The 21,521-nt window shown below is 50.7% G+C and overlaps 1 protein-coding gene across 1 annotated transcript; it reads right to left on the bottom strand.

The window, feature by feature from the left end:
- Positions 1–821: 821 nt before the first annotated feature.
- PIGR (polymeric immunoglobulin receptor) lies at positions 822–9,408 on the bottom strand. Its single transcript, XM_060088422.1, has 10 exons — positions 9,366–9,408; positions 8,299–8,643; positions 6,921–7,574; positions 5,397–5,729; positions 4,503–4,826; positions 3,440–3,614; positions 2,925–3,046; positions 2,157–2,288; positions 1,975–2,033; positions 822–917 (listed from the first exon to the last, which is right to left on the bottom strand). The coding sequence occupies exons 1-10, from the start codon at positions 9,406–9,408 to the stop codon at positions 822–824; spliced, it is 2,283 nt and encodes a 760-aa protein (XP_059944405.1).
- Between the last annotated feature and the right edge of the window lie 12,113 nt (positions 9,409–21,521).

Genomic DNA, 21,521 nt, shown 5'->3' with positions numbered 1-21,521 from the left:
ACAGGAGATGCAAACTCTAGCTTTGACACTAGTGTATCTCATTTGTTGCCCTTGGACAAACTTCTTTACCTCTTAGGACCTCAATTTTCTCACCTGTAAAATGGTAAGAATGTGTTTTTGATCCCTTGTATGTATGCCCATGTTGCATAATCCCCAAGGCCTCAGGACTCCAGACTTTTTATGGTTTCTCCCAATACAGACAGAGGTGAGAATACCTGATGAGGATTTCAGTGAGTGTAAATACACAGAGATGCTGTGGCTTCCAGGGATTCAGTGATGTTTTTAGAAAGGTTGCTAGCTGGGTTTGTGGCCTATGTGTCCCGGTGTCTAGAAGAGCACCTGGAATCTAGTGAGTATCCAAATGCATATTTTTAATGAGGGAAAGAAGAAGAGAAGATGGAAGGGAGTGGGGGATTGGGAGATTCGGGGATGGAGTGGAAGGGAGAATCCCACTGACATCCCCAAACAAAGGTGCAGAGAAGCCCTGAATGGCTTTCTGAAATTGTCTCCCCACCCACTGTGGTCCCTTTTCTTTCTGAGAGGTCCCCTTAGATCTTAATTCTCCTTCCGCACCTTAGTTCTTTCATTAGGAATAGCTGTAGGTGGGAACGCCTCACGTCACCTCACCCCCAACAGGAACAAGTAAGCCAGGCTTGGATGCCACCGAGAAGGGACCAACATATCCTCTGAGGACAGGTAGGAAAAGCCTAGGTGGGGTGTGAGTGCAGGCAGTGGAGCCCCGGAACTAAGGGCCCTGAGGATCAACGTGATTCAGAACGTGATTGCCACGTGCGGAGGGATGGGTGCAACCAGGGCTCTGTCTAGGCTTCTCTGGGGCCGTCCTGGGCGGCGGCGGCCATGTTGTTGGTCTGGATCAGGAAGGCAGTGAAGGCCATGTCGGCTTCCTCTTTGGATGACTAGAGGGCAACAGGAGAGGGGTCAGCGTTTGGGGCATTGGCTCAGAGAGTGGGGGTCGGAGGGAGGGGATGCACTAAGTATCCTAAGTTCATAATCTTGGCCTAAACAACCCCAGACTGTGTTGACCTACTGTTCTCATTCCAGCCACCGTGCTCACCAAGAGGGACTAATTTTGAGAAATGGAAAGTTGCAGCTTCTAAAAATATCTCCCTCTGTCTCACTACCTCCTTCCAACACATGGAGTGGAACCATCTCTGTTGCCTGGGCCCATCCCCGGAAGCCCTGCCCCCGGTCACGGCCAAGGTGGCCTAGGCTGGCGTCAGCTACAAGGTTTACATTTTTCTTTCTCTACCAGTTCAGAGACACAACATCAGGCTGGAGGGGAAGGCTGTCTCCAGGACTGACTCATTCCCCTGATTGTTCCCAGTGCTGGGATCTCTGCTGCCGCCAGGGAGAGTAGATATGATAACAAGCGTTAGTGCTTTGGGATCAGGGAAGTACGAGGAGAGGGTAACATGTGACCCAAAGGCAGGCAGGATGTCAAGTAACGTGGCACTTGGTTGGGGTGGGAAGTGGCCTCTAGTGACTATCAGTGCCTCCCACGAGCAAATGTCTTCCAGGCCCAGAGAAAATGCTGGTCCCCACAAACCCTCAAGGGAGGGTGGTGACCTGAGTCTATGGGTCCCATGGCCCGGGAAGAGCACCCGGCTAATTGCCAGTGTTTGACATTGGACCTGCCCACCCTGTGGCTGAATCTTTGATGCATTTGCCTTCCTCATCCCCTGCCAACCACTCCCCTTGCCCCCGCCCCCCACCGCCATCTCCCTCCCTCCTGCCAGTTTACAGCTTATAAATGCAGCTTACCTCCTGCCTGGGCCTCAGCCACATCAACACCACAACCAGAAAGACGCACTTTCCAAATACTGTTTACACCCCCTCCCCTACTCTGGCACCAGCCGCACTCTGAGGTGGTTTTTCCTGATGTCTAACTGCAGTCTCTCATGCTGCATTTCCTTGTCACCCACGTGAGGCCTCCTTCTCCCTCCTTGCTCTCACCCTTTTCGCCTTCTTGGGTTCTTTCTTCTCCACGGCATCCTCGGTAGTGGTGGCGAACTCTGTGTGAAGAGCAGGGGAGGGTGGATCAGCCCTCCCTGGCCTCCTATTCCCATCCCAGATGCAGAGTCAGGGCTAATTGTTGTTCCCCAGGGACTGGGCATTCCCTTGAGTGAGGGATGTACCGTCTTTTCCTCCAAGAGTTGTCTCCTGAGTGTCTGGAGAGGCTCCCATGTTGTCATGGGCTCCAAAATCCCTGGAGTTCTCAAAGTCTGACATGCTAATGTCCGTCCTGTAGCTTCTGATTGAAATCCGGTCTGTCAGGGGGCAAAGAGGAGTTGGTGTAGAGATGGGAGCCAGGGCGTCCCCGAGGGAGCCCCACAGGAGAGCTGAAGGGGGGCAAGTCCTTTGTTGCTCGTCTCTGACTAGGACCCAAGGCAGAATAGAAATGACCCGAGTCTCCTCCCCAATCCCTTTTCACAGACAATCTAGACTCAACTGTCACTGACCTTTCTTCATCACTCTGCAAACTTGCAATGCCCAGGACCTTGTTTTGTTCTCAGAGATGGTTATTCCTATCCCTGTCTTGAGCCGTGAGGAAACCAGAGGTATGAAACTGGGACACCCCGAGTCACACAGCTGACTGGTCCTCACACCAGACTGGAAGCCCAGGTTTCCCAGCACTCTGCCCTCCTCTTCCTAGCAGCTATGCATCTGAACTTAGATCCCCAGCAATTGAAGATGGACTTCCAGCAGAGATGATGGCATTTGGGCCACAGCACTTACTGTAAGTTTTGAGCATGTGTGGGTTTATCATTCCCCACCTCACTTTCCTGGACCCTTCCTTTGAGCTGATAAAAGAGAACAGATCATGGCAACTCCCCTCAGCGCCTCTGAGCCAGGACTGAGGCTCAGGGTTGGAGGTGGGGGGAAGGGAGCACCCCGGGACTCACCGACATTCTTCCTGTGTCGGGCTCTGAGCACCCCAATCGCTATGGCCCCTGCAGCCAGCACCAGGGCCAGGGGCACCAGGGTGGAGACCACCGCTTTGGAGCTCCCACCTTGTCCTGCAGAGCTGGAGGAAGCATTGATTTAAGTTAGTCCCTGCAAGGGACACTGGGGATCCCAGGAGGTGCTGGCCGGTTGGCTCCAGCCAGTTCTTCCTTCCTGGTTCATCCACTGCGCCCTCCTGATACAGCCGCCCGAGCTCTGTTCTTCTAAGAAGCCCTCCTAGACAGGACAAAGCTGAGGACTGGGCATTGCCTGTATCCCCAGACTGGGAAATTGAACTGAATGGTGAACACCGCACTGGTCGCGGGAGAAGGGCAGAGAGCACAAACAGAGGCAGCGAGGGCTGCCTCCACTGTCAAGAAGCGGACAGGCTCTCCTCCTTGGGCCTGGTGGCCTAACCTCAGGTCCTTGGTCTCCAGAATGTTCTCCAGGTGGGGAGCCCCAAATCCCTCCTCACCTGCCGGGACCTTCGGGTGCTCCGCTCCCACCAGCTGGATCTCCAGTATCCTTCACTGCTCTTTCCTCTGCAAAAAGGCTGGGACCTGGATTGACTTTGCCCTCAGTCTCCCTGGCCCTCGGCTCTATCGCCTCCTCACCAGGAGCAGCATTCACTCGACTGGCATCTTGGGACCCTGGAGAGAGCAGAGGGGGCTGGATTATGGTTCTTTCTGTCCTTGAGTTTAGGGAGTCTGAGGAGTGGGACTTCATTAGGAATCCCAGGGTCAGGGTGAGATAGGGTCTCGAAGGACACTAGAAACAGGACTGATGGTCTTCACTAGCTTGTCACAGATGATCTCCGTCCCATTCATACCAAATTCACTTCCATCTACAAGGTTCCGTGTCATTAGATCCAGCTATGCATAAGGGTTGACCCATCATTTGTGGACAGGGAGATTTTTCACAGCTTTGAAACCCTGCCCAGGGTCTCTTGACTACAGGGCTGGGCGCCATAGTGCTGCCCCCTGGTGATAGCTTGGTTAGGGCTCCCTCAGTGAGCCTGACCAACTGGATGCTGACATAATCGGATTTCTGGAGGGACTAAAAATACCTTCATTAGGGATAAAACATTTCATGTGATATTTTAAAAAGAGGCTTGAAATGCAAACTTATTAGAAGATATTGCCCCGATTTTCTTTATCAGGCCTCGTACATGAAGGTTATCTGGCCCTCTTTTGAGCAGCCTTTGGCAGAGTATGATGCATATAACAGTGACTTTGACATTTCTACATATAGAAGAAGATCTCTCTGTATAGGAAGGGCTTCAAAGTGGCCTGAAGGAGCAACAATGGGACTTGTCTTGAAACTGAGGTTAAATGGCAAATCCACTATTTTTAATTCGTTTGTATATTTATTGGGATGCCCTTTCTGGAAGGCTAAATTAGACCAGGTGGGGGCATAATCTACCCCACCCCCACCCCCGCCTCTTATAGCCAAACCTAGGGGCCACTCCTGATGGAGATGTTCTTAGGCAGCTTTCTGTGGGGTCCCAGGGTACGTGGGCATGGCCCTCGGAGACTCACCCTTCACCCTCTTCTCCACCGCCACATAGACAGCCACGGTCTCTCCGTATTGGTGGCCCTCCTTCACTCCGCACCAGTACCAGCCTTCATCCTCACTGGTGACGGAGTTCAGGCTCAGGGAGACGATCCGGCTCCTCTGGTCGCAGTTCACAAAGCCCTGGCTGGGGCCTTCGACCTGGCTGGGCAGGGTCTTGCAGCCTCTGTTGCTCCACTTACACCAGTACTTCTCGTAGGAGTAGTATTTGCAGGGGAAGTGGCAGGAGATCTTGAGGGCCTCTCCCAGCCAAGCCCTGACATTCTTGGGTACCTTGAGGCTTGGTTCTCCTGGAGCAGGGAGGGAGAAATAGGCACAGAAGTCAGCGCTGGTGATGCTGCAGAAAAGTGATGGGGGGACTAGGGGGGTGCTTTGTCCACAGCCTATTTCCTCTTTGGACAACATGGTAAATAAACACACTATACTGAACACAAAAGCACTTGTAATTATGTGCCTATGTAATAGATTATTGGTGACCACCATGAGCCACTCTAGTCTATCACAGACCATAGACCTTGCTAATGACTTCAGTTTGCTTTCCTTGTTGTTATCTGCTCTCCTAGATTCAAGACAGCCATACTCCACTCAGCTGATGACGTATATACTGTAAAAGAAGCCGATACTCTTGATCACAGGAGGTGCTACGTGTGGTAGTTTGAAGAGTGTGGGGCAGGAAAGGGTTTGTTACAGGTGCAAACGGTGGGGACGGGTGCTTGATACAGGTATGAGCAGGTGGGCTCTCTCCATCAGCATGGAGGTGGGGGAAGGTGGGAGGCAGAGTGGTTGGTGGGTGTTGCTGCTGCTGACTGGAGGGGTACCTGGGGCTGCCTGCTTCCCTTTTGCCCCAGTTCAGCAATTACCTTCCACAATCTTGAGCTCCACCGTGGACCTCCAGCGAGTATCGCCGTCGGTCAAACACCAGTAGAAGCCGGAGTCCTGGGTGGTGAGCTGGTTGAGGATGACGGTGTAGGTGCCATTGCCTGGCTCCTCGTACAGTGCGAGCCTGCCCTCGTACTGCTCCTTGACCATCCCCTCGCTCTGCACCAGCAGCGGGCAGTGGCCATCTTGAGTATTTTCCCAGCGACACCAGTACTTCAGGCTGTCTGTTTCCTTCGGGTTGTAGGCGCAGGACACGGCAACGGAGCTTCCCACCACTCCTTTCACCACAGACTGACTTAGGGGAATCATGGTCTCTAGAAGCACAGACAGGGATGGGAAGGAAGAAGCAATGTGGTCTGGGCAGCCTCTTCCCCGTGGGCTCAGCCAGGGTGGAGAGTGACATTTAGACCAATCGCCTCACCCTCCTGAGAAAGTGAAAAAGATTTTCTTAATGTCACAGAGCCCAGTACTGGAGCCTTCACCCAGCCTCCAGGAGACTTCCCCACTGGTCTGGCGACCTTGATCCCTTCCCCACCTTATTCTGAGTAGAGAATGGAATGGGGTTTAAAGAGAGACTATTAGCCTTTCTCCTTGGGCTTCTTACAAAATCTCCCCCTAGGTAAGTTTTTGTCTGTTTATTAGCTTGTCCCACAAAATGGCCAGATGTTTTTTTCTCCAAATTAAGAAAATGTATTAGAACAGTATGATTTAAAATATACACTGTGTAGCACAGATAAGTTTAATTGTTGAGCACCCCGACTGAGGGCCATGTCCAAGAGAAGCATGGCCTCTCTCCAAGAAGCTAAAGTTGAGGTTCTGTAAGAACCCCAGATGACTGAAGATGCTGAGGGATGTGGTGAGGACCGAGCTAGATGGAGAAATGATGTACAGGGAATGTGAGCCCCTTACAGGAAAATCACAAGGGCAGTGACCATGAACTTCAAGTACTGGTTCACTGTGTCTCACGAGGGTAACTCTGTGTGGAGTGCTCCAGGGTGAGAAGGAGCAGGGATTTAACCTGCTGAATAACAAATAACCCTAAGAGATGTTGGAGGGGAGATTTTAGAAGCTGGGACATTGCTTTCCTGGGAAAGCTTTGCAACCAATAAGTCAAGACTTCTTCCATCTGAGTGTGAAGGATGAGGTGCCATACTGCTCGAGGGTCAGGGAGACTCCATGTTATGTCCTCACCATGGCTCTCTGAAACCCAGGCGATCTACAGGTCTGGTCTCAATCAGAAGCTTCACTCCCCTCATTCCTATTGATCAGGGACGGCCATCAAAGGCCTTTGATAACAGAGAAGAAGAGTTAGGAGATCACACAAGGCAGAGGCTATGTCTTATAGCGCTCATATACAGCTGCCCACAGAACATCTGATCCAGGGCTCGTCAGTGAGCAGATATTGTCAGCTGAGTGATGGAGATTAAATAGATTCACAGGGAGTGAGTGAGGCTCTCTCCTGCCAGATTGCCCACTTCTTCCCTCCCCGCCCCCTCAGGTCTCACCTTCATTGACAAAGAGTTGCCAAGCCTGGGTGGGCCAACCTTCATGAGGCTGACCATCAGGGTGGGCTCCACACAGGTAGAGCCCCGCATCCTCTTTCCTCAGGCTTGTGATGAGCACACTGAAGAAACCGTTACCCTTGGGAGTGAACAGGATCCTGCCCTCAAAGTCCTGAGCCTTCTCCCCCAGCGTGTTGATGATCACATTGCAACCTTCCGCATTCTTTTGCCGGCACAGAAATTTGGCCACATTTGCCATCTCGGGGCCCAGGTCACAGTCGAAGTTGACCGAGCCCCTCAGGTCTCCATAAATCAGCTCAGGCTCGGGCTTCAGCACTTGGAGGTCAGCATTGCTCTTGTCGGCGCTGGCATCATCCCCAGCCTGGCAGACGTACATCCCAGCATCGCTGAGCTGGATTCGGTTGATGACAACGCTAAACACTAATTGGCTGGTACCCTGAATAGTGAGACGTACTCTGTTGCTGTAGCTGGGGCTCACATACCCAGTGGAGTCGGTGACTAGTATGCAGCTCTGGCCTGTCTTCTTGCACACAGATTTCCTCTTCTCAGAATTCACAGCCCTGAAAGGGCAGTTGATGGTCACTGTTCTGCCCAGGTCTGCTGTGTAGACGTGGACGCCATTTATCTGCCCAGGAGCTGCAGGATGAGGGGCGGGGGGCAAGTTGTGATTTTGCTTTCTTGCAACACAGGACTACTCAGTGTGCCCCTTGAGGGCTGGGTGTGCCCTCTTTTCCAGAGGGACACTGTCAGAAGGTCTGCCAAGGCCCACCTTTACTGCTGCTTCCTCTGTGAATGCTTCCCAAGCTGGCACTCATCTCTCCCTCCTCTATTCTGTCTTGACACTTACACCTGTATCACTTATTACATCCAATCTTGTGGACTTTGGGCAAGAACTGATCATTTAATGTACACTGAGAGTTTTGATGGACTAATGGATCTCAGGTTAGAAAATATATTTTAAAAGAAGCCTTCTGGTGACCCAAGGTCTTGATCTGAAGGGTGCTCTAATAGCAGGAATTTAAGGATCCCTATGAATCTTTCCCTGCTCATGGACCTCTTGTCCCTCTTGCAACAAATATAATGAGAGAAGCTGTCCTCCTCATGCTCTTCTAAGCTAGAGCCTTAGTAAAACCTGAAATGTTTCAGGCCCTGAAGACCTAGAAAAGTGCCCCCGCACCCCACCACCAAGTAGGTCCCATCTGTGTCGTTTCCATGTTCTATTATGCAAAGTCCTTTCCTCCAGATGGACCCATAGCCTTCCCCATGCCCTCTCAGGTGATCCTTCCTCAGGCCTTCTTGTTGCTCCTGGGATGATTCCCTCTCACTTTTCCCCAGAAGTCTAAGGCACCTGGATCCTTACCTAGACTGACTTCCAGGCTCACATCAAAGGACAGGCCTCGGCTGCTAATGCCCAGACCACACTTGTAGAGCCCCGAGTCATTCCGAGTGAGATGGCTGATGTTCATCACAAAGGTGCCGCTCTCTGGGAAGTTGGTGAGGTTGGCTCTGCCCTCATAGTCCTTGGAGATGTAGCCCTCTGAGGAGATGAGGGTAATGCAGCGGCCCCTGGCTCCCTGCCGGCACCAGTACTTCCGGGTATGCCGGTTGACGGAGGTGGCCGGGTAGTAGCACTTGATGGACACTGAGCTGCCTTCCACACTGTTTACCTCCTGAGGACCGAATATGGGACTCTTCATGGAGACCACTGTGGGGACAGAGACAGAGGCTTTCCGAGGCTGCAGGAGGGTAAAGCCTACTGAGAGGATCCAGACAGCCCACGCCGAGGACATGAACGTTTCCTCCCAAGACATGTGCCTTCTGTGGATTAATTACCATGTGCTACAGCTAGGCAGTTGCTAAATTGCAAAACTATTAAACAATTCTTAAATTTTAATCATAATTCATTAATGATAACCATTTTAAGGAAAATGGAATCGCAAAGTTATTTAGTGATATCCGTTGTGTGTGTGTATATATATATTTTTAAATCACCTTCGGGGGGTGCTACGTTATTTCCTTTGTTATCTGTTATCTCCTTATATTTCCAAAGAAGCTTTACAGATTACTTTCTTTTTTTTCCAGATAAAAATATTAAGAGCCACAAGGATAAGTCATTTCCTCAAAACCCCAAAACAAAGCAACTCATAGTGATGCTTCCTTCAAGGTCAAGGTCTTGTTTTCTTTATTCCCAGTGAAGACCCTTCACCAGACCCCTGACCTTCAAATGAGGAAGTGCCGTTTCTGTTCCCCATCTCCAGTGCTGGCTCACCAATCCATTTTCAGATGTGGCCTCTCTGCCTTGTCTGTGTGGTTACTCCTCAAGGGAGTGCAAGCTTTGCAAGGGATATCCTTGGGGACAGGCCTGATTTCAGAGCCCCTAGGGAACTGGGTCTGGGATGGGGGTGGGCTGGGAGCTGGCCGACGCACCTGGGAAGACAGCCAGCAGGCAGGCGAAGAAGAGGCGCGACATCGCTGGTAGCTCCCGTGGGGCTGTGCCACCCAAGCCGCCTTCTTGCGTGGTTGCTGAAAGACAATAGCACGAGGTGATGAAATTCCTTTGTCTTCCAAAACTAGCTGACCGAGCTCCTGCAACACCTGTTCCATTTTGTATCTCCAGTAACCGACTTAAAACCTGTGGAAGAATGAATGGCTCCGCCTTTCCCATTGCAGTTCAAAGTCCCATCATCCACAATGCTTTTTTGTTCCTTAAGAGGTATAAGTAGATTTTCATCTTCTCAACTAAGCTGCAAAGTTCCTTTAGGGTAGGGACACGCACATGTGTCATTTCCTCTGTTTCCCTATCCGGGGGACACGGTCCTGGGCAAGATCTGTTACAGCTCAAGAACAGCTCACCAGATAATTGGTTGCTACCAAGAAGTGGCTCCATCTCTCTGTTCCAGCTGCCCTCCCTACACCCCTGGGAGGTGGAGGGGGGCTAGCATATTTTATGGCGTGTCATATGAGTAAGTAGAGATGCATAGAGGCAGCCTAGCAAGGATTAAAGTGATGATGATGGTCATAACCACCATGAATGGTCCTTGTACCATGTTCCAGGCACTGTGTTAAATAATGTACCTGGGTGGGAGGGAGGGAGACGCAGGAGGGAAGGGATGTGGGAACAGATGACTGATTCACTTTGTTATAAAGCAGAAACTAATAAAAAAAAATAATGTACCTGTATTATCTCATTTAAACTTGATATCGCCCCTAGGAGGTGGGTATTCTATTTTTGTTGTTGTTGCTGTTGCTGAGGAGACGGGCATTCTTTTTTTTTTTTTTTTTTTTCCTTTTTGCGGTATGCGGGCCTCTCACTGTTGTGGCCTCTCCCGTTGCGGAGCACAGGCTCCGGACGCGCAGGCCCAGCGGCCATGGCTCACGGGCCCAGCCGCTCCGCGGCACATGGGATCCTCCCAGACCGGGGCACGAACCCGCATCCCCTGCATCGGCAGGCGGACTCTCAACCACTGCGCCACCAGGGAGGCCCAAGAGACGGGCATTCTTATCCACATTTTACAAAGGAGGAAATGAAAGCTTAAATGTTAAGTGCTTTCCTCGAGTTCACAGGAGGATTAAGTGTGGGGATAGGTAGGGTGGGAGTGGAGGAGGTGGGCAAGACCTGAATCCTGCTTTGTCTGACCCCCAGGGTCTAAGCTCTGAGCCTCTCTTACTGCACTGTATTGCACCTCAAATAGAGTGGGATGCTTATCCCTCATGCTCATTCCTGTTATTTGTAGAACCCCCTTTGCTTATCATAGCATTGTCATTTACACTATTTCACTGGAGCTCTATAAGTTCCCTTTAAATACGACAGAACAGATATAATTACAACCATTTCATAGATAAGAACATCAAGATCTTGAGATGCTGAGTGATCTGCCCACGATTTACCAGAGACTCAGTTATGGGGTTGGGGTTAAAAATGTAGGTGTGATGGCCTCTGTTATCCTGGTTGCTGAGGCCGGTCAGACGAAGATGGAGAATCCAAGGTAAGGCCACTCAGAGGGTGCAGCACGTGTGGACCTTGTAACATCTGTGGACATAGCCCAGGGCTGGGGAGGGTTGAGGGCCCCAGGGCCCAGCCTGACCACAGCTGTCCTCTGGACCCAGACTGCAGCCTAAAGGAGGAGAGAGGCGAAGAGGGGAGTCCCCACTTTCCCACGGACTGTGACAGGCTTTCAACTTTGGAATGGACTTGACAATGAGAGTGTGAAAGGAGAAAACGGTGTTAACAAGTGCTGGGCAGTAACCAGCACCCATAAAGATAAGGAAGCTCTAAGCAGCAGGGGGCATGGAGAGGCATCTCCCAGGCTCCCTTACTGCCTTGGCCCTGTTCCTGCTCTCAGAGATGCCCTTCGCTAGCTTGAGCCAAAGGAAATAGAGCTGTTTATCTTGGTTATTTCTTTTCTGTGGGGGAATTCCCCAGCAAGGCACCTTTTTATTTCCTTGTGGAGATAAAGGTATTCTGTTTCTCCAGTTCTTCAGAAGAGTAAGAGGAGTGGATTAGGGGAGGTGGGGACAGATATGAGTGTCGGGTGGCAGCTCAAGGCTCTCTTGATTCTGGTTAACTGCCCTGGACTTTTCATACCAGGCCAATGATTAACTTCTGGAGTGGGGCCTTAGCCAAATGCCAGCGTCCGCCCCAGCCTGGATGTGCTCAGGCAACGCTGGCTGCAGGACCACCTGAGTGGGCACCGTGGTGGCCATGGGATTGATTCCCAGGTGGGAGCAGGGGTCAGAGGGCTGGGAAGTCTCTCTCCTCTGGAACTCGCTGCAGAGTCCCAAGTACTCTACCACCTGCCATTTGCGCTGGCCTTGGATGCAGTGGCCAGTGGGAGGACACAATGCCACGTGCTTTGAGGAGCCCAAGCCAATAGCAGCTCTCTGGTTCCGGTCGCTGTTCTCACCTGACATCAGCAAGCTTCCTAATATTACTGTGAGGCTGGAGTCGGTCTTCCCATAGGCTGAGCTGGGGGATGCAGCCCCGCCTCTGGATTGGTAAAAGCAATTTTGCCTTGGGTTACATAGAGTCAGATGCCAGATTTTTCAAAGCGGGGGTCCTGACTGCCAACCCAGGCTTCTCTCATCTGTGACATGCTTGGATGGCTGTGAAGGTCCACATCGGGGGAGGATGCGCACACGTACCCATTACCCTTTGCATAACCTCACACCAGGGATGAGATCACCAGGCATGCACAGGGGGAGGGCAAATCTGGTAGAAGTTGACCTTGGTGAGGAAACACACAGTCCAGTCCCCAGGGATACTGGACTCTTCCCATGCCCCCATGCTCTCAAGAGCAGGAAATCTTTGCTCAAAGCTAAACTTGAAACACAATTTCTCTGTTCGCAGCTGAAAGGACCCTGGGCTTTGAGAATCATTTGAAATCTCTTCCTCTCAAAACCAGACTTTCTCCCAAACCTGGGAGATTCAGGTCTCAGGGAAGCCCCAGTTCCATGGTAGCTGGGGCTAGAGTCAAAGGATTTGCTTTAGGAAGGAAAGAAAGAGCATAATATTTATTGGGCACCTGGTATGCACCAGATGCTTTGCTACCTTCTTTTCTTATATGACTTCATCCATCATCTCAGCCACCCAAGGGATAAATAATATCTTCATGTGCAGATGGGAAATCTAAGGGTTAGAGAGATTCTTGGCCCCAAGGCTCCACAGCAGAGTGGGATCAAATCGCTACCCTATTATCACTACTTGGATGCTCAGAGGGGCCTGTTCTTTTGGGATCTACATGGGCTAGTATATCATGCATGAAGGCACATTTTCTGGCTCTTAAAAAAGGAGCCGTATTTTCACTAGTCAGGCTGGGATATTCTAAATCATTCTCATTTTACCAAGTTACTGACCCTGATATATTCATAATGTATGTCTACACAATTGTGGGTTGGGGCAGGCTGTAGGCCCTGCTGAATCATAGGGTCTATCTCCTCATAGAATTAATCTAGCTAGCTCCCCTGAAGTTAGAGTGGTTGGTCTTCAGCTCTCATGGCTTGGAATCAAATCTTTGTCCATCTAATCTTAGTTTTTTCTCCTTTTTCAGAGGGAGAAGGCTCTCCTGGACCAGGTCCTGGCTTGGCTGCTGGTGAGCACAGGCCCTCAGCAACTCTGGGTTCTTCACCTGTTTGGTACACAGCAGAGGGTCAGCTGAAGCTCTCACAGTCCCCGGGGCTTTAGAGGGAACAGAAGCAGGCACTGTGAGGACTTGAAGCCAAGTTGGCAGTTTCTGACTTCCTGTGAGTGTGAACTTGGGGGAACAGGAAGCTTGGGGCTCAGAGGAGCAGGGAGAGTCTGGTCTGGCTGGGGAAGGAGCTTTCCTTGGCCTGGACTGAATGGCCAGGAGAGGCACTGACTGGGTCCATGTGGGACTATCACTCTCCTCTCCCATGGGTGCAGAGGCCGAGCACAGACTAGAGTAAGCCTGGAAACCACAGCATCGCTAGGGGAGGGAAGGCAGTCTGTGTAGTCTGGAAGGGCCTCAGACTTGTAGTGGCAGGCAGGAGCATAGGAGAGGTTATGAAGTTTATGTAAGCCCTGGATTGTGGGAGAATCTCCAAGGAAAGTCAGTGTTGGAGAAAAGGAATCGGAACTCCAGAGGGCAGGGAGATGGAGAGAGAGCAGCCACAGGGCCCAAAGGGTATATGAGCTAGAAAGACCCAAGACTTTCTGGTTCCATTCCTGTCAAAAGTCGGAATGCAAGACTTCAGCAGAAATTAAGCATTTGGAATACAAGCTCCATGAAGCTCTGGGAATAAGACTTGTGGATTTTCAGATGGCCTTTTGACAAAGACTGAGAACCCCTGTTATTGACTCCATCCCATTCTACCCTGATGTGTAAGTGTTTACCTCACCACTCTACCAGGTGGCAAGCTCCTGGAAGTTAAGGGTCAACTGAGATCAATCTCTCCACCTGCAGAAGGCCTTGCTCTCCAGAGGGTGCCTGGCAAAGACCAGCTGCTCAGCAAAGACTGATTGGATTGGGAATGGTTACATCCTCATTCCCTCTCTGAGAAGGGCAAAGTTAGGGCTGATTTCTCTCACTTTGCCCAATAGCTTCTTGGTTCTGGGCACTCAAGGGAAAGTAGCATGAAGAGGAGCATGGAGGATGGAAGAGAACCCAGAGGTCCCGAGTCCTGCTCTGTCACAGGCTACCAGAAGAGCGCTACCACTTGGGCAAAATATGCTGGCTCAACTTTCCCATCTGTAAAATGGGCATCATGGTCCCTGACTCTTCTAGTTGAAGAGCTACTGTGGGATGGGGGACTATGGAGTGGAATAACAGGTTAATATATATGGAAGCACTCTGAATAGTGTAAAGCGCTCTTCCACTGTAAGAGGTTGCAATTACTCGTTAGCACAGGAGGGTGAGGGTCTGTGCACTTAACTTTTACGGTTGCTGTGCACTTGGAGAGTAGCACAGAGCACGGACTCCTCAGCTTGGCTCTCGTCTCTCTTACTTGGGGGTTGTGTGATTTGGGGCAGGCTATTTAAACTCATTGAGCCCCAAGTCCCCATCTGTAAACTGGAGACAATTGTACCTAGTATAGAGAGTCACTGTAAGGATTAAATGAAGCAACATATGTAAAGTTCTAAGCAGGGCGTTGGGCTTAAAAAAAAACAGTTCCTTGCCCATATCCTCTCTAAAATCAACACAGTCTTCTCTTTTACCTGTCTTAGAGTGAGAGAACAGAAGTCTATTTGCTGAGCGTCCTTTGAAGACTGGGGGGAGCTGCTCAGATTAGACCAGCATGGCCTGAAAGAGGACTAAGTTAGAAGTGAGGGATCATAATTAGAGCTAGCACGTACTGAGTCATTTTCAAGGGCTTTACATGTGTTAACTCATTTAATCTTCACAACCACCCTAGAAGGTAGGATAAAATGGGCAAATGCATTTCACAGATGAGACAGTTGAGGCCCAGAGAAGTAAGACATTTGTCCAAAGTTACACAGTAGGTAAGTGACTGGGATGGGATTCAAATACAGGCATTCTGGGTCAAGAGTACAAGATTTTAGTCACTATGCTGTACTGCAGAGGGTCTTAGAGTTGAGAGGAAGCAGCCAGGAGGGGAGGGAGCAGGAAATCCAATCTTAGAGGAGAAGTTAGTCCAGTTCTCACCTCTCTGCTTTTCACAGGAAAGGTAGTTCCTGTGAAGAGACTCTATTTGAACCCAGAGGTAGGTGCCAACAGAGAAATTTCTTCCTGAAAAATAATACTGGCTGCTATTTATTTAGCACTTACCATGTGTATGGCATGCTACATCCGTTTCCTAAAACCAGACACATTGCCTTCAAAGCTCCTTTCTACTTCATCACACTGTGTCAATGCCAGGGACTTTGGGCCCCCAGCTTCAGCCCACCCAAAGAAGGGGCAAGACATAGATGAGGGGATCTCTGCTGAGCACAGGCCTGAATAATGTTATTGTTTTTAAAGCTGGGTATTGTGTTTTTTAGGTGATGTCAGAATGTTCCCATGACCATATCAAAATGACTGCCCCCAATGTTGTCATTTGTACTTGCTGGGTGAACTTACACCACTCACATTAACTCACAGTCTTAGTTTCCTCAACTGTAAAATGGGATTGTGATACCTACCCTGCCTACCTCCCAGGTTTGTTTCAGGTGGGAAGGGAATGAAGCTGTGAAAGCCAAGGGTAAGTGTGTTTACCACTTGGAAGCTGCTGCTATCACCCTATTTGTAAAATAAAACCACAGCATCTAGAGGTGCTAAGAGACAGGCTAAGAGACAGCTAGCTGCTCTCCTGGCTCCTGGTTCATGGCTCGTTCTGCTACATCACCACACCCAAGGCCAGGGAGAGAGATGGATGGAGAGTTTCAGAACTGGCTCTGGGCAGACCAGAGAGTTGCCTTCTACCCTAACCCATGAATTGGCATATCTCGTCTCCAGGTGTTCAGGGACCTGTAATTCCCCTAGTGAAGGGGGAGAGTGATGGCGAAGGCTGTGGTGCAAAACAGCGCCAGCAGCTTAGGTGGCCTGGGACAGTTGCAAAAAGGGAAGTGGCGGCGGTGAGAGATGGAGCTTGCGCAGCAGCTGTGCTTGTGCCGGAGGGTCCCCTGGCTGGCCTGGGGATGCTGTCAGGATGGGCCAGGGGAAAGCCTATGTCTGAGGCCTCCGGGCTGCCGAGCCAAGAGGAACATCAGGATCGGGGAATGCTGCCTATGCCTGGGAGGGGTCTCTGCCCGCCTTACTCACTTTCCCAGGAAGGACCTCGTTTTTCCCACTTTAGCAGATGCAGGATGATACAGTGATACACACTATACCTCAAAGTGGCAGGAATCTGTGAGAGCAAAGCTGGGTTGAAATTGGAAAGGATCTCAGAGCCTCTTCGAAGCCGGGAAAAAGGGGCTGCCTGTGCCCCCACCAGAAAGCTGGAGGTGGAAAGCTTCAAGGACTAGAAGAGTACCTGCCTCGCGCCAGGCACTGCATATGCCTTATTCTATCCAGGTCTTTCTGCTACTCGATAGTCCTGGAATAACTGAACCGAATTGAAAAACACCAAACAACTGTTATTTCGCTCTAGAGTTTTCAAAGCAATTCCACACGTTTCCTCATTTGAATCTCACATCCACCCTAAGTGATTGGCCTTGTTTGTATCCCCATTTTACACATTAGGAAACCGAGACTGAGAGAGCGATTAGGTGACTTGCCTAAGGTCACAGTTAAGTTATAAAGGAGTTAGTAGGGAATTCAGAGACCAAACTTAGAGCAGAACTACATGTGCTGACCCAAGACATCCCTTCTTCCCACCTGCTGAGCTTTCACCCATGCGTCCTTACTCAGCTCTCCGGGATGTGCCTGCCTACTCTCCACAACATGCTCAGGCACACAAGCAGCGACCACGTTCTCCTCACCCCACTCTCTGTAAGCTGGGAGTCATGCACGCAGAGAGCACTGCCTGAGTCACCATCCCGGGCCCTTCCCAGATGGCATCCCTTTGGGGATCCCAGAGCAGCCACACTTACTTTTAGCCACTTCCTTCTATCCTGTCAGCTTCTTGGGCACAGCCTGCTGACCAGTCCGCAACCCTTGCCTTTCTAGAAGCCTCTGTCAGGACACTGGATACTGCTGCCAAAACTGAAACTGTGTGTGGTGCTTGACCCACACCTGGGCTCTTAAAGGGACACTCTCCCATGGGCATGGCGGCTGGCCAGTGGCACGTGACTCCCACAGATCCCTTGCTTTCCTTTCCTTTTGGCTTTCCTGGCTGGCACCACTTGCTTCTCCTTGACCTTGGGAGACTCTGTTACTTGGGAATCCTCCATCTTTACAGCTGCAGGATGTGAGACAGGGTATCAAGCATGAAGAGCTTGTTCTGTTGCTTTTTAGCTGCAAGATCCTAGGCAAGTCACCTTCATATTTCTTTTCAGCTGGAAACTAGGGAGAGTAATACCAAACCTACAGGTTGAGGATATAACCAGATATTAGATGTGAAACCCCTAGCCCAGGGCACGGTGTGGAATCGATATGCATTGGAAGGGGTATAGGTGGCAGGAAGAGCCTCACATCCTTGGACTCATATCTCCACTCACCTGGCAACGTCCCCGACTCCCTGGGCTATTCAGCCTGGATTAAGTCCACTTGTTACGCATCTCCTGCAGAACCCCTTTTGCCAGCTCCAGAGCTCCCAGGACCCCGGGGACCGTGCTCTTCCCTCCTCACTCACTAGAGGAATTGGAGATTCTGGCTGCCTCTGAGCTCCCCCAGGAATGGCAGACCTTGGAGTCTTGTTGGAACCTGGGCTTGGCGCCTCGGCAAACAGGGCGCTGACAGGTAGAGCTGGGGTAGAAACCTCCTTCCCTGACTCAGTTAGTCCTTGGTGCTCTCCCTGACCTGACCCAGTTAGGACTCCCAGGAGTTCCCCAAATGACCTTAGTCCTGAGTCACACAAGTGAACCCCACTCCCCAACACACATGTGCGTCCTCCACCCCTCACCATGCTCCCCCCACAGAATCCTGCCCCATCTTACTTGCGCAGGGCTGACCCAGGCTCTCCCTACAGCATCCTACAGGCTGAACCCGAAAAGGGGAAGGAGGAAAGGGGAAATAGAGTCCCGGAAAAACACAAGGCAGTCAGAGCCCAGGTCTTATTTTAGCTAACCACTCAGTCACAGCAGGCTATCAACTCGCGATCACAGGTTTGGATGGCAAGAAAAGAAACCAGGTTTTCTACTATGGAGCTTAATTTTAGACCCTAAACCCACAATCTGACTGATGTAAGAAAAAATTACCTAGTCACTTCTGGGCAAAGTTGGTCCAATTCAACTATATCTCAGTCACTTTACTCCCGATTGAAAACTCAGTCTCATTCTGGATTTTCTTTCCTTTTTGTCTCCCCTCTCTCCTCTGGTGATGATGTATACCCTGGGGAAGTGGGCATGGGTGAGGGGATGGCTTGTGCCAGTGTAACTGTCGAGGCAGTGGGAAGGAGGGTCCCATCACACTGGCCTTGCTTTGTCATGGTTCTATGTTGGCCTCATGCACCAGAAGGAAATAGTCCCATCCACTGAGATGTAATGTGCCCTGCTGGTTGGTGGCCTTTATACTGGCCCATCCTGAGAGGTCTGTTGTCCACTCTGTGTTCTACTTGTCCCTTCATCTGGGCTCCTTTGGGTAGGACCTCCGGGCCCCCTCAGCCCTTCCTCGCCCTTCTTGTGTATGCAGGGCAAATGTGGCTCATCTGCATCTTTCTGATGCCTTCGGAAGATCGTGTGCCTCAGAGGCATGTTCTCCCCAACACCACTTGTAGCCTTCTGTGCTCAATTGTCCCCATGTAACTGGGGCTGCAAAGGACATTGGCAAGATGCTGACCACCAAAGTTGCATACAGGACAAGCAAGGCACAGGCCCCCTTGGCTCTGGCATCTCCAAACCCTTCGGGATCTCTCCCTCATTGTCAACCTCCTCTCCCGACTGCAGCCCTGATCTAAGCCCGATGGTGGTGGGTGGGAAGGCACAAAGACGCATCGATAGCTAAGCCATCTTTCTCCCCCTTCAGCAATTGTTCTTCCTTCCAGTTCCAGGGTCAATGTGAAGTGGGAGGATGTGAGGGGAGATGGAGATGGTTTGGAGACAGTTAGGGGAACATCCTGGTTCTGCCAGATTATAGCTCCTTTCAAAGGTTTTCCTTCTTATCTCTCTTTCCTTTGGAACTCAATTGTCAAGATATTTGTAGGTTTTGTTTTCTTAGTCTCATTAACCGATTTCCTCCAAAGCAGGGATACCTTATGTTGTCTGGGCTGGAGTTGGTGTTGAGAGAGGCCCACTGAGCACTAAGACAGAACCTTGATGAGTGTAAGCCTGTGGGGAGGGAGGGAAGCACATCCATGAAACAGTTGCTTCTCATGCTGCCTTGGGGGCCTCAGATCTCCCCTCCTATTCCTATAGTCTGTGATGGTGGGAGGGTTCCTCGATCGTGTCCTGTTGTATTCCCAGGAGTCCCCAAGACTATCTTAGCGTACCGTTCCCCCACTCACCCCCTCCCTGCCCTACATATCCAAGACCTGCCTGGATTAGTGATCCAGCTTAGGGAAAGAAGAAAATGAGAAGCAGAACCCAGGGAAGAGCCACAAAGTCAAGGCCCTGTGTCCTATTTTGGGCTCAGCCACATGCTAGTGGTGTGATTGGAGTCCCCCAGCTTCCCCTCTTTCACTGTGGTTTCCCCACCTGGAACCCACTGGCCCTAATACATAGCTCCTGCATCCCAGTCCTGAGAGAGGAGATACAGGCCAAGAGGGTCCAACTACCCAACTCAATAGTGATGATAGCAACAGGAATTATACCTCCCAAACTGCCATCACTTCATATGCTTAAAAGCTTCCCCTCCCTCTTAAAATAATCATATGAGAAGAATATAATAATGAGAACGGCTTCTCATTTGGCTTTCATGACTCTGGGACTCAGCATGAGTCAGTGTGGGGAAGTGCAGAGCCCTGGTCTGGGGAGAGAACACCTGTATCGTGGCTCTGGCTCTGCCTCTGATTTGCTGAGTGACCTTTGCCGAATCACTTCCTCCTTTAGGGCTGCAGTCGTTTCATCTGTTGAATGTTGGGTGGGGGTGGGGGGGGCTGGACCAAATGGTCTCCAAGGCTTTTCCAGTTCTAGGATTCTGTGTTTTGATCGAGCACCACATTAGAGTCCTGTGGCTGCTGTAACAAATTACTACAACCTGTGTGGCTTAAAACAGCTGAAATGTATTATCTCTTGGTTCTAGAGGCCAAAAGCCTGAAATCAAGGCGTGGGTGATGTGCTTCCTCTGGAAGCTCTGGGGAAGAATCTGATCTTGCCTCTTCTACCTCCTGATGGCTGCTGGCATTCCTTGGCATCCTTTGGCTTGTAGCTGCATCGCTCTGATCTCTGTCCTTGTGCTCACGTTGTCTTCTGAAAGTGTATCTCAAATGTTTCTCTGCCTCTCTTATAAGGACACTTGTGATGGCATTTGGGGTCCACCCGGATAATCCAGGATGATTTCCTCATCTCAAGATCCTGAACTGAATTACATCTGCAAAGACCCTTTTCTCAAATAAGGTAACATTTACAGATTCTAGAGATCAGGAGGTGCACATGTCTTTGGGAGGTTATTTTTCAGCCTACCACAAGCATCTACTATGCCCATGACCAGTTCGATCAACTTACCACAAAATTACGCCCACAACAATTTCGAGGTCCAGGGAGATTTGAGACATGCAGGGGTACGCATCCCTGTTCCCCAAGGGCTTATGGTTTAACTGAGGAGTCATCACCCCAACACACCACTGCCAAAGAGAAACACCAGCCAGGCAGTGTAGCCTTGTGGAAAGCTCCCAAGCTCCAGACCCAGAACGCCATGGCTTTACGTAGGAGCCCTGCCACCTACTAGCGGAGGGACCCTTGACAAGTTTTTTAACGTCTCTGGACCTTGGTATTCTCATTTATAAAATGAGGCTAATTACACTTACCCCATAATTATGGTATGAAGATTAACTGTAATATGGACAGTGGCTGGCATCTAAAATGTGCTTATTGTCCAGCTTCAAATGAAAGGGACAGCATAGGCTTTTGGAACAGAGCCGCACTGATCCATGAGGAACCAAGGGCAGGGAAGTGGAGTGACTTGCCCAGGTTTACATGGTGAGTTGATGGCATGGATGGGTTGAGAACCAAGGTCTCCCAGCATTGGGCACTTTCCTCCACTTCCCAAATCCTTTACTCCCCCAGATGAATCTTCTGAATTGTGTTTCCCCAGGCAGCAAAGGGCTCCCATATGCACCCTGAACTGATCCAGGGAAGACTGGAGAGGGCCAGGTCCACACGCCTCCGCAGGCCCAGCCCTTCAGATTGGCACCACTAGCGTGTTGCTCCCAGACCCGGGGCTGATCCAGCCACCAACGGAGAAGGGGAGGTCAATGCCATCCAGTCCTTCCCCAGAACTCCACTGCCCTTCTGGCATTGCTCACTGTGGACGGTCTCCATGAATGTAGCTGGACAAGTGAGATAAGATAGGACGGATGAAATGCCTATAACTGCTGTTTACTGCCTGCTCTCTGCTCCCATGTGTGGATCTTTAGCTGAGTCAGTGTTTAACC

Source organism: Mesoplodon densirostris, chromosome 2 (assembly GCF_025265405.1).
Source record: "Mesoplodon densirostris isolate mMesDen1 chromosome 2, mMesDen1 primary haplotype, whole genome shotgun sequence".
In the NCBI taxonomy this organism is placed as follows: Eukaryota; Metazoa; Chordata; class Mammalia; order Artiodactyla; family Ziphiidae; genus Mesoplodon; species Mesoplodon densirostris.
Note: the sequence above shows the minus strand (reverse complement) of the source record. Positions and strands in the feature narration are given on the sequence as shown.

What these genes read in the sequence shown, in the direction of transcription:
- PIGR (XM_060088422.1), bottom strand. Translation starts at nt 9,408, where the DNA reads ATGTCGCGCCTCTTCTTCGCCTGCCTGCTGGCTGTCTTCCCAG. An exon ending in GCAACTCTTTGTCAATGAAG is followed by an intron (nt 5,730 to 6,920) that starts GTGAGACCTGAG and finishes CTGTGCTTCTAG; the next exon opens with AGACCATGATTCCCCTAAGT. An exon ending in AACTCTTGGAGGAAAAGACG is followed by an intron (nt 2,034 to 2,156) that starts GTACATCCCTCA and finishes CTCTTCACACAG; the next exon opens with AGTTCGCCACCACTACCGAG.